Genomic DNA, 13,688 nt, shown 5'->3' on the forward strand with positions numbered 1-13,688 from the left:
ATGTTAAGGAATGAACACTACAACTAATATTTGACTGATGAAGAACGAATCGTTCATTATCTTGACCGAGTGAAACCGACACATTAGAAGTGGCTCGTCACCTATTGGTCGAGCGATAAGGGGGTATGTATAAATTAAACATAAAAAATTATATCCACCATGGGATATTACTGTTTATACTAAAATTTACTTATTAGTGTCGTGTCATATTATTCGCCTGCAATTAAAGGAATATAATCAACTGCAACAAACGTCATATGGCTCACTCCGTTGGTTTAAGGACCTTGAAATGCCATATTTTTGCTTCAATATAATTGTTATAAACTCATTTCTTTTTACATGAAAAAGGTGGATGAAGAGTTTTGACAATTCATAGTTACCCATCAGAAGAAGGGATTGTGGTGAATGAGCAGTCGGCCCATGTTATTGTATGTAGAAAATTCTCAATCATTGACATCATACATTTTGTTATCTCAAAATGGAGAGCTACTTTTTTAGTGTTTTCCCCATTGCAGGAGATGATCGAGTTATGGGCGACTCAGACACCTGAGTCCTAGAGTAGCACTGTCTGATATGACATCTTATTCCAAATATTGGGACCAGAGCATTCTGGTCAGGTCAACATGATGGGGTTAGGTCCCATAGCTTCACCGGGAGTGAATGATGGTGTGAATGACTAAGCATCTTGAGTAGTAAATGATGAGCATATGACGACACGAATGAAAGACACCGTGACCTCATTGGCAACGGCCCTAACTTCGGGCAATATCCTCACCGTAGAGGTTATTATATGTGAACCAGCAACTACATTTTCACAACTCATCTTAGTATGTACTTATAGGGATACACCCGAGGTCGAAGGTCCCCAATCTAAGAGGGAGAATAATCAATAGGTGTTTTTTTTTTCCTCTTCTTTTTATGATTGTATAGTGACACTCATACATGAGATTTCACTAGTTTGTAATGATTTGAATTATTATTATATTTAGTAAATTGTGCTTTTATGATTTTTTTCGTCTTGATGAATGAATGATTGGATGAAAAATCATTCATATCAATCCAATCATTAATCAAGACTTAGAATAATCATAAAAATTCAATTTATTAAATATAATAATCTAAATAAATCGTTACAAAATAACGAAACCTTATGTATGAGTGTCATTATACAATGGTAACAAAGAAATAAAAATAATCACCTATTAATTCTTCCCTCGTCGATTGGGGTCCATCGGCCTTGGGTGCATCCCTATGAGTGGATATTGAGACGGTCCTATACAAATGTAGTTGCTGATTTATATAGAATACCCTATACATTGATGACATTATCTGAAGTTGGGGCCATCACCAATGAGGTCAAGTATCTCTCATCCATATGCTTGGCCATCTGCTCCTCCACTAGCTATTCCACCTACTCATTCATCTGTCGCTGCAACTCCTCAGTCTCCTTATGAGTGGATACTGAGCCCTATACAAATGTAGTTGTTGATTCATGCAGAATACCCTCTACATTGAGGACATTATCCGAGACATCTGTCGCTGCAACCCCTTCGTCTCCCTGATGGTGCCTCGCGGCAGTGGTGCCTCTCGCGTCCCGTAATGTGGAAGTTGTGAGACCTGACCCTATCATGTGGATCTAACTGGTATGATCCGGTCCCAATATATGAGATAAGATGGCTCGTGTAGTGTTACTCTCAGAGTCTCATGTGTCTAAGTCACCCGTAATTCCTCGATCATCTCCTGCAGTGGGGAAAAACATTAAAAGAGTTGTACCTCATTATGAGGTAATGAAATGTGTGCTGTCAATGACTAAGGAATTTTTACAAACAATAACATGGGTTGACTGCTTATTCACAACACTCCCATCCTTTTTTTCAATGGGTTGCTATGAACATCATTGCTTGATTGAGAGAGTGGTCGGGATTTTTCGCCTGCTATTTCTGTGCGAAAAGAAATGACTTTGTAACAGTCATAATAAAGTAAAAAAGATGACATTTTAATTTTAGAAATCAAAGAAGAATTTATTAGCTTGTGCGGCTAATGCTTGTTGTGGTTGATTTTATTCATTTGACTGCGAGCCTACAATTTGACACAATAATAATAAGTAAAATTTAATATAAATAATAGTATACCATGGTGGATATAATTTTTCATTATATTTAATTTATATTTGCTACTCATCGCTCGACTAATAGGTGTCGAGCAACTTCCACGGCTTCACTTGGTCAAGATAGTGAGTGATTCGTTCCTCATCAGTTGAATGCTGAATGTAGTATTTAATTTTCAACCTTTTTTTTACGCATTCCACATACTTTCAACGCATTTCATTACTCGGTTACAACGCTTATCGTCGACATTCCATTTGATCTGTAACACATCAATTATTGGTTAAACTTAGCATATCAATAATGATAATAAATGAAAATAACACAATACGACAAGCATAATTGAAGTTTTGGTTTCTTATTACCTTTATTCCAGAGCCCATTTTTCTTAGAAAGCAGCACGTGATGCCAACTATGATGCTTAATTGGCACTAAGAGCATATTCCTAACTAAATTGCCAAACCACCTCGTAAATTTAGTGTAGTTGGGTTCAATAGGCTGTCCATGCTTATTCCACTCTATATTCAACTACTTAATAAGGTGGCAAGTTCGACATCTCGTTGATAGCCTTGAAACTATTTATGATGAATATCACCCTCTTTGCTAAACAATAGATATAAGCATTCTAAATAATCGGAACATAATATATTCTTTAATATAACATTTACATTTAATTAAATCAAGAACGTAACAAATCATAGAAATTACATGCTTAAACTTCACTTAAACTATATATTTAAGTACTTGGAGTCCATGCGGAACTCTTCGAACTTGGTCTAAACTAGTTGTTCGGGATCATGCCACTAAAGCTCGAATGTCGGTGGTAGGAGTCTCGCGATGTGCTCGGGGTCGACATCTCATTGTGTTGTGCCTATGATGTGCTTGGGATTGACATCCCATCTTGTTGTGCTTGCGATGCCCTCGACTCTAGCTGGCTCAATTGGTCGGCAGTAGTGAACAAAGATTTTACTAATTATCTAACCGGATTTCCTATGCAATTGAAAAATTCATATACATGAATATGAGCCTTGTTTATTTCTGATATTTCAGTGGAACAGGAGTTATTATTCTTGAAAAATCATGATATTAGGTTTTGCTTGAAAATTAACAAAGTGAGTTTCTCATGGAGAATCCGATTTCCTTGAAAAAGTTGGAAAATGAGAGTTTCTTAGATGAGTTGGTACGTTGAGCCATACATGTGGGTTAGTAGACCAAACCTCTTAAGTAAGAGAAGGCCTCATGCCTAACAAGTTCGAATATTAGTTATGGTCTGCCCAGTGGATAACTTCCAACATTTCATGTATGTTCCAGATCTAACTTGTCTAAGTAGATTTTCCCTATCAGGAGGATCACCTTATGCAAAAATCAGCAATATGCACTTGCTGACTGGACCGCATTTTTATTTTGTTATTTATCAATGGTAGAAATTGTTGTCTATGGTGTGGCCCATCTGATGAGAATAGAGGGCTGGTTTTTACATCAGGTGATCCTCATAATAGGTGCAACCTATTGAAAGGGTTATATATTACATGCACTTAAGATTAGAATTTATCTTTTGGGTGGACTGTAACTTGTGGTCCAACTAGATATGCTAGAGAGTTTATCGTTAAATAATATGGTTAATCCAGTGACATCTCCATTTACTATTCTAACGTTGGTGGTTAACAGGTTGTCCGCATCGAATACGTGGTTATCACTTGCACTTAATAGGCAGGAATTAATCCAATAACATCTGCTTTTACCATTTACATATATTGGGTGGTAACCATATAATTGGTGGCCTACTAATCGATTTTATTAAGAGAATAATCTTAATGTTTCATCTTTCTGTGAAAAGATTTATGTCGTGTTTTGATGCAATATCAATCAAATTTAATCATTAGCATAACAAAGTGGAAATTTCAATAATGAAATTTTGTAGTTTCCTTCAACTACAAATTTCTAATGGATGAAAGAAATAAGCAGATTATACAATGGAAGTCAAAAGAGCTACAGGATTGGGTGATGTTAGCCAAAGACTAAGGGAATGCTCTTGAAAGATAGTTACAATGCCAATGTAGGTCCTAAAAGCCCACAAAATAGTTGGTCACAAGAACTATAAAATATAGTATTCTATAAAAGAAAAGAATGAGAGAACATGATTTGGAAAAAAAAAAGGATGCATAGATGAAAAAAGTCATTAAGGGAGCAACAAATAATGGCTTTAGAATCGGCAGTAAACAAACCCCAATGATTTGACCCTTAGAGGCAGTTAGTACCCGGTTATCATTTTTATTCCACTTGATGCAGAACATAATCTTTTTGTGACCATAGCTACAAAAGATATGTAAGAATAACCTTCGAGTATCCAATTATCAATTGAAAATTTTAGCATGACAACAAAGACAATGTACTCGCAACAAATAAAGCCCTCCCCCTGTTTTGGCATCCCAGAGTTTCACAAGGTTGTCTTTTACACCAATTGCAAAGCACATGCAAATGACAGCCCAGTATGGTATGGAAGAAGCACCCGTTAGAAGAAAGATGCAATCAAGAAATACACAGTACAGAGAGATAGAAATCCACAGCGGAAACCATTAAAGACTTTGTTGGGTGCCAATCAACACTTTAAACATCCCAACCATGGCTTGTTTGAATTCAACACAAATATACACGACTCTTAGATTACCCCATGAATGTTAAAATCACACATCTATTCATCCAAATAATTGTGAACATAAATAAGGAAGCATGCTTTACATTTGTGTCAAGCATTAGTACCTAATCATCATACTCCAACAAGAATCATGTTCTTCTCTAATCAAATCAGATAAGTTTTGTGGGGTGTCAATTTCGATTCTCTCCACAATTGTCCTATCCTAACTCACATTGTCATCATTGGCAAACATTCTCTTCCAACATATGATTGCACGTGTTTATCATTATTGTCCAAAGAAGTCACCACTCATTTCAAACAAGTCCTTCGGTTTTAACCTGATAACAACGACACCCATGCTCTATGGGGTTGGGGACATAAAATACTTGTTGCGCTTGGGATGCTAAGAGATATATGGCTCATCTTACGGGTTCTGCCAAGTTTGCCATAATTGTTTGAAATTTACGAGTGTGAATCCAAATTTAGCCTTCTTGATTCCCCTTCCCAGAGTTTTTACATACACCCAATCACACTTAAATAATATAACTTTTTTGAATCTGAAATAATCCAGCACGATGATGTCTGTCAAATCACCGTAGTAATCAACATCGCCTTAATCAATTCGTCATGCTCTTAATGTATTTTAAGCTCACACTATATTGTCAAAGGAAACAAAGGATCTCATAAAACAATGTGACTTTAAAAGGAATCCAAATTCGAAGGATCTCATAAAACAATGTGAAAAAGTATTACCCTGGCTTTTGTATCCTACTCTCATCCATCACTTTCTAACAAGCTTATTCGTGCACAAGTTGCTTGCTTTTGTATCCAAGTCTCATCCATCACTTTCTAACAAGCTTATTTGTGCACCAGTTGCTTATCCGTGTATCAAGTATCAATAATTAAACCATATTTCATCAAGTCTTTTCTTGCACTAACCAAAATAAAAAACAACTATTAAAAGGTCCAGGGAAGACAACACCTATAAAACTCTTAAAAGGTTCAGGGAAGACCACTTGAAGTCTTCTTAAAGCAAACTAGAAATCGAAAAGAACTCATTTATGGCGTATGGATAGATGGTTAAGAAGAGATACGACAATGGTCCACACTCACTAAAAAAAAAGTCCTACTGTTGGTCTCTAGCCAATCAATGGATGGCTAGATCCTCCAATCAAAGTGGGTTTCGAGATGATTGGCAATCATAGGTGGACCCACATAATTGATGGTCCATATTAACAGGAATTGATATCCATACTCACCATGATTGATACACCCACACTTTGGTAAGGCAATTCAACAAATATATACTATTCTATTACCAAAAATAGAAAAAAAAAAACTGGGTGTATGTATCAATCGGAGCAGTAGTGTTACACAGAATTACAAGATACAAAAACCCAATTAGACATCATTAGACTTAATCCGGAAAGAATGAAACAGTCCAAATAGCAAGAAAATAAGAGCCAAAAAATTGGAAACATACCCCAAAATTTGAAAACAAACAGAACCCATCAAAGAACAAGCGGACCTCATCGAAACCCAAGAACCTAGAAATCTGCACCGTCCTTCCATCAATGGTGTGTTTGTCCTCGAGTATGTGATCAAGGACAGTAGGATCTTGAAAGATAACGAAACGATCACTGTCTGGGAAACCTTCATGTTCTCCTCATTCGTGTCCCAGGTATCCCTCCTATGAATAGCTTTTACTTATCTGAATAAACTTCTCTGTTCTTTGGGTTTTCTCTCTGTTTTCAGAGCTATGAACTCACAAGGAGAGAGATAAGAGGTTTTTTTTTTTTGCTCCGTTTGGGATTCTGGGAAGAGATGTCTTTTTGGTGTTGACGAGGGGAAAAGGAAGGACTCGAGAACAGACTGATTATTGTTATTTGGATGGATGGGGATTGAACGAGGCCGGCTGGTTGGGATGTTGTGTGTGTTGGCATTTTGGGGTGGAGTTGACAGTGCAAATTTGAAATGGGCTTCTTTTTTTTTTTTTCCTTTTTCTTTCCTTGATTCCAAATGAATCACGAGAGTATAGTTCGAGGATGAATGCGTTAGTGGCACGCTTTTAGGAGATCAGGGCCGTTCATCGGATGCATGCAGTTTATTTTTTTGGGGAATTATGGAATACCATTTATTTGAACAATAAATTAATTTATTTTCCACTTCCACCCTTGAGGACATTTTTTCACAATAGAAGAAATTGGATTTCTCAAGAGTTAAGCCCAAATGCACCACCATCCATCTTAAATTGCCTCGCATGTGCCATGTGTCAATATGGGCCATTGTCCATCTTCAATTATGCCCCACATGTACTACTGTGCCATGTGTCACTATCCATTTTGTCTTACGCACCACGTCCAAAGCATCCCACATGTACAACTGTGCCACATGTGGCACCATCTTCTCTAGCACTCCACGTGTAAAGCATCCCACTTGTGCTAATGCTCTGCATGTGACACTCCATCTTCTCTTGCACGCCACACGTGCCACATGTACCACCATTTAACTTCTCTTGGGCTCATCTTGATGTATGTGTTGTATACACACGCTGTTAATACATTTTTCCAGTTCATTTTAGGGAATGGTCCCAAAACCCACAATCTAATTTTGGCTTGAAAAAGGAAAGATCTTCCAAATGACAACAATATATGGTATTTGATCTACCAAAGTCAAATTGTTTGGTGGACGTTGCTATATATCGATGAACCAAAACCAGACAATACAACCAAGGCTTAAACCAACCTTGACAGAGGCAATGGCTTTAAACAAACAAGGATTTAATTTTACAAATTTAGAATAATGAAACCTGACTTTTAGCCTTGGTTCCTTAGCAACAGTGGCTAAAAGCCAACTTTTAGCATCAGTTTGTTAGCAAACAAGGGTAAAAACTGACTTTTAGCCCTAGTTCCTTAGCAACCTACTGATTTTTAGTTTCGATTCTCTAGCAATTGTGGCAAAAAGATGACTTCTAGCTTCGATTCCTTAGCAACCAAGGCTAAAAGCTTACTTTTAACCTTGGTTTGTAAGCAACCATGGCTAAAAACCAATTTTTAACATTTCTTTTTCAGTGACCGTAGCTAAAATCTGATTTTTAACATTGGCTCCTTAACAACCCAGGCTACAAGCTTACTTTCAACCTTGGTTCCTTAGCAGCTGCGGTTTAAAATTAACTTTTAATCTCAGCTCTTTAACAACTGTGGCTAAAAGCTGATTTATAAAAACGGCTTCCTAACAACTGTGACTAAAAGCTTGACTTTTAGCATTAGTTCCTTAGCAACCATGTCTAAAAGTTGACTTTTACTCTTAGTTCTTTAGAAACTAATGCTAAAAGCTGACTTTTAACGTGGATTCCTTACAAACCTTGGCTAGAAGCTGCTTTAAACCTCGGTTACATATTAACTAGCCTTAGTTGGTCGACAATCGAAGTTATATAGCATATTTAACCTCAGTATTTTGAGTTGGGGCTAAAAAACCATGGCTAAAGGCCTGTTTTCCTGCAGTTTCAAAGAGACCATTTTACCACCACCCCAAATCAGTGTGAGATAGTAATGGTTCTTACCCCGTGTAGAGCTAAAAAAAAACAAACCATGGCTAAAGGCCTGTTTTCTTGTAGTGTCTAAGATAACCATTTTACCACCACCCCAAATTAGATACCATTTTACCACCACCCCAAATCATTGTGAGATAGTAACGGTTCTTATCCCATGCCCACAGCGCATCACATCCTATACACCTCCAAATGCACAAACGCATCAAATCACGTAATTACATTAATCTTTTTCCATTGAAAAACAATATCAGAATGGTTTACTAATTCATATATAGATGTAACTGAAAAATGAAATGTGATTTACAGAAACCAAAATCATAGCCATGTTATCTGGACTCCACCTCAGCAATCTGTCTGTCATCATCTCTCTCCTTTTTCTAGTGATCCTTTGTCCATCTTGATTTTCTTTAAATCTCAGCATTGTATGATTATGGGGCATTTTAGGCAGCCTAACAAGACGGAAGGTCATTCGGAGGCGGTAAAAGCGATTGGTTGGGACCCTTACCATTGTGCACCACAAATGCCATCTTGAGTCCCCATGTGGTGTGTATTTCCAAATGACAATGCAAGAACCAAACACCTGTATAAATAAATTTAAAAAAGAAAAGAAAAAAGAAAACCAAGAAGAAGGCTTTGTTAAGACAAGCTTCTATGTATGAAAAGATAAAGATATGAACGAATCACAGTCCAGTGGTATCAAGTAGAGGTTTAAATTTTGACTACGGAGTTATTTGATACTCTGGTAGAATGTGATGGTCTATATGCTTGTGCTCCTAAGTTTTAGGACATTGCATACTTAAAACTCAAATTAAACTGTCCAATTTTTGGGACCCTCTGTAAATAGGTCATAACCCCACAACCAGATCATTTACAGACATGACTGGCCAGAGTTTCCATTGGAGATTTGAAAGGTTTGATCTTTTTATTTAGAGGAATTATAGGATATCCTTGGCTGGGCCTTGCTTCTGTACATTTGAGGACCATGTTTTTCATACCTATGCTATTGATCTGATGAGTCCATCTAATGGGCCCCACTATATAAACTCATGGCCAAGTTTTTGTATACAACTTTGTTGTTTGTGAAGGGTGATTAGCTTGGATTGATTTGTGCAGATGGAAAAAGCCACCAAAAATCTTAAAGGGGGTGGATTTTTATAAATAGTAGGTTTACCTGGGTTATCAGCTCTGAATCTGATGGCTGTCCATCCACCCGATGGGACGCCGATCGTGTTCCTCTCAACTGGGTCAACAAGATTGAAATTGGCAGGGTCAGTCTTTGGATTGAAATTCCCCAATCCTCTTCCAACAGCAAAGAAATTGAACCCATGCAGATGGATGGGATGGTTCTCCGGGGCTATGAAACCGGTGTCCTGGAAGACGACTTGCACTTTAGAATTGTAAGCAAGCTTATAAAGCCGAGTCCCGTTCATGGTCTGCATGTTGGTCGGTAGGGAACCAGTGTAATTGAACTTGATAGGAGGATTGCCGGGGAAATCTTCGGTGAACACGCCGCTTACATTGAAATAATGTGCTTGGAGGAGGGCGGTGGTGGGCATAACAAAGGTCACATTGTTGATGTCGGCGACCACACGACTCCCATTGGAGCAAGTGGAACATGGATTGATTCCAAGGCCAACTGTGAAAAGAAGAGAGTGATCTACGGTTTGTGGGACCTTGGCAGGGAATGCCTTTGAATTCAAGCTACGCAGAGCAGTATTGAAATTGGCTGCGACCGGAGTGGCATTTTGCGGAGGTGGGGCAGTGAGTTTGATGGTTGAGGAAGTGAGGGTGCCTGAGTAGTGTAAGATGGCAGTGGCAGTCGCATTATCAACAGCGATGGGTGAGTCCATGAAAGGAGAGGCTGCCATTAGGTAGCGACCGGAGGTGTGATTGGTGGTTAGGATGACATTTGTTGTTTGGCCTGGGGTGAGGAGGACGACGTTGGTCTTGAAGGGCTTTGTGTAGGTGGCGTCGACCTCGACGACTGTCAGTGGATGACCCGCCACCTTGAAGAAGAGCTCTTCATTGAGTGCAGCGTTGATGAGGCGGAGCATGTACGTATTGCCCTTCTTTACTTGTAAGGTAAAACCCCCTGCTCATGATAGAAAAGGCGCCAACTTTTAAGAGTTTGAAATGTAGATAGATCAATGACCCCAGCATTCCTGTTAATTACTAATTTAGCCTCCACTAATTACACACATTCTCTTGTTCGGGTCCAACCCAAACCCAATTGACCCAACCTGAATTTGGGTCGGGTTGTCAAGGTCATTTGGGTGTGTTTGGGTTGAGCAATTGGGCTTCGATTATGACCATGTGATGATGTTGTTACCTTGTGAAGAACAATTTGAGAGTGGCCCTGGATGGCCATTGATCGTATGGGCGTCTGATACATTCGGCGCCTGACCAGACTTTAAGGCCGCGTTGATTACAGCTTCGACATCGGACTTCCACCATTCACCTGCAATTTGATCAAACGAATCAAAACCCGTTCCTCGTTGCTCATTTGCTGTATTTCGATCAAACATACAATGATTAATCAATCGGTTTTCTTGGCACGAGAAATTGTTCATGTGGGCCCATCATTTGCTGATCCAAGCAATTTCTACAGCGGGTATGTGGACCATTAATCACTGTAAATTGTCCATTTGCAAGAACAAGATCATCTAATATATATCTGAGTAATCGGTGCATGGCCCATCTCATTAAGTGGCCCACTGAGCGAATATGAATCAAATTACCAGGAGGTGGGCCATTGCTAGGCCCAATTAGATCAGATTACCATAAGGTGTGCCATTGCTAGACACAATTAAATTTCGGCATACTCACCGAGTATCACGACCGCTTCCTTGTTGGGCTTTGGGAATGGGTAAGGAACTCTTAACTTGGGTAGAATGACAATGGCGCCGTGCACGGTTGCCCTTAGCCATAGGATGTGGGCGTGCCACAAAAGTGTGCCCCTTTGGCGCTTTATGGTGAAATTGTAGACGTATTGTTGTCCGGGCTGGATTGGACACTGTGTAATGTATGCTGGCCCATCTGCCCAACCCGTCCGGAGCTGTCGGATTCCATGCCTGTGAAACCGAAACACACCGATCTCGTCATTGCTACTCGTATTTTGCTTTTCGGCTATCTTAATTAAATGAACAAGAACTTAATCTATGGAGCTCATTGCACAGAAAATGGTCAACTATTAAGTGGACCGCTGAGTGGGCCTCACTTGAAAGAATAAATGAATGGTTAAGAGATGGTTAGGAAAGGTCCAAATTCAATGTGTGGCCCACCTGAATTCAATGTATTCAGTGGATTTTATGTTTGTATTGGGTTTTTGCCTTACCAGTGAATGGTAACGTTGTACTTAACGTGATTGACAACCTTGACAAGTACATTATCACCCTCCCTTGCATGGAGAGTGGGCCCAGGGAATTGCCCATTGACGGTCACGATGGGCTTGGTCTGGCATAGACGAGTGGTGTTCTTCATGACCACCTGCACACATTAGCCATAACATGTGAAAAATCATCCAAAAAAATAAGGAGGTAATAAGTAAAGCTAGGCACGAACCGACTTGCCTAACTCGACTTGTCCAACTCGACCCAAACCAAATGGGTAAGTCGGTACAAACCGAGTATGTTTTGCTCAATCCGAACTCAAACTAAGTCGAGTTCGAGTTACCTAGTAACTCGACCTGAAACTTGATCCGGTTAGACTCAACTTGATCCAAAACCGACTCAAGTCGGATTCGGGTATCTCTAACCCTATATGCTACACCCGACCCAATCCCAAACTCTCTTTTCCTCCCTCATCCTCCTCCTCCCAGCAACAACACACCACTATCACCACCCTCCCCCCCATATCTCTCTCTCTCTCTCCCCTTTTCCAAGCCCCAGCAGCCACCCACCACAATCACCGAATTCACCACTGTCCTCCTCTCTTTCCTCTCCACTCCCTCCCTCCCTCATCTCTCGATCCAAATCTGTGCCAACTTGAACCGACTCGGTCCTGATTAGTTCAGGCTGGACCCGGATTCGGATCGATTTAGACATGCTGGACTCGGTAGCGAGTCGAGTCGAGTCGAGTTCAGGTCAGGCCCATTTCAAAACCGAATTGAGTTGGGTCAGCCCTAACTCGGTCCGACTCAACTCGATGCCCAGCTCTAATCATTATAAGCTTAGGTGGGACCCAAGGCTTTGACATTCTGCATCTACAAGTTGATAGACACCAAACATCCCCTCCCTCCATGAAGACTCGGCACGAATCCTAACGCATTTCAAAATGGAATTTACCCAGAATTCCATTTCGAAATAGCCGTTGGGATTCCCGTCCACAACCATGGACCCAGAGAGATTGCTGCACATTGACCATGAAGTGCATGTTTTCTACGCAAAATATCAACCATTTATTCCTTTCATCATTGGTGCCCACATAGTCGAATTAACTATCAGAAAGTGATCACAAATGAATTTAGACCATTGAAAAGAAAATCTTCAATGCCTCTCATTAACTCCAAAAATCAAATGTCAAGATCATCAATGATGCTTGATCATGGGATTATAGATTATTTATGATAGTACTTAGAACATAGATGGCTCCAATCACCTGACCATCTCAGCATGTGGGACCCAAAGGGCCCCATATGCTGACAATCTTGGCTCATGCTAAAAATCCAAAGCACATCATATAATTACAGTTACACCTACCAAAAGGATGTCCAATCCAACCGGTTGGACCACAAGTCAATTGTCCACCTACAGGGTAACTTCCAACCAACCTACGATTAGGATCACCTAATGCACAAATCAGCTATATATACTCATCAGGTGGGACACACCACAAAAAACAATAACTATCCATTGATAAATAGAAAAATACGTGTGGTCCACTCAATGAGTGGATGAGGCTGATTTTTTCATACAGATTTCCTCAAGGTGGCCCAACTCATCGGATGGATTCAACATTGCACTCACATGAAAGGTTAGAAATTATCCATTGGGTGGATTGTAACTTTGTACTCCAACTGATTACTTTAGACCTTCTAAATAAAAGAATAATAATAATAATAATAATAAACCACACATATTGTTATTAATTATCTAAGAAATGCGTCCAAAAATAATTTCTACAGTCTATATATATTAAACCACCCAATGGAAGCTGCGACATTCCATGGCACAATCCATTGCAGGCTTGTACACTACATTCATTGCATGTTGAATACTAATGGTATCAGTAGGCTCTACTTACATTGAATTTATAGTGTCGGGTCCTACATTCCACAAGGGCTGGAAGAAGAATGCAAACCACTGTCACCAGAGCTCGGACCCATTTCTCCATCTCTCTCTCTCTTTCTCTTTCTCTCTCTATCTACAATGTACGAAACTCCAAGGAGACTTTATAA

The 13,688-nt window shown here is 39.5% G+C and overlaps 1 protein-coding gene across 2 annotated transcripts; it reads right to left on the reverse strand.

The window, feature by feature from the left end:
• Nucleotides 1–8,500: 8,500 nt before the first annotated feature.
• LOC131239742 (laccase-4-like) lies at nt 8,501–13,686 on the reverse strand. Of its 2 annotated transcripts, XM_058237589.1 has the most exons (6): nt 13,535–13,685; nt 11,628–11,779; nt 11,120–11,364; nt 10,623–10,751; nt 9,465–10,385; nt 8,501–8,873 (listed from the first exon to the last, which is right to left on the reverse strand). In XM_058237589.1, exons 1-6 carry the CDS (start codon nt 13,622–13,624, stop codon nt 8,743–8,745), a joined length of 1,668 nt encoding a protein of 555 aa, XP_058093572.1. In that variant the 5' UTR covers nt 13,625–13,685; the 3' UTR covers nt 8,501–8,742. The 2 variants fall into 2 exon arrangements, with proteins under 2 accessions (XP_058093572.1, XP_058093571.1); XM_058237588.1 differs by lacking the exon at nt 8,501–8,873 and having other exon boundaries at nt 8,889–10,385; nt 13,535–13,686.
• Nucleotides 13,687–13,688: the final 2 nt, after the last annotated feature.

Source organism: Magnolia sinica, chromosome 3 (assembly GCF_029962835.1).
Source record: "Magnolia sinica isolate HGM2019 chromosome 3, MsV1, whole genome shotgun sequence".
Lineage (NCBI taxonomy): Eukaryota > Viridiplantae > Streptophyta > Magnoliopsida > Magnoliales > Magnoliaceae > Magnolia > Magnolia sinica.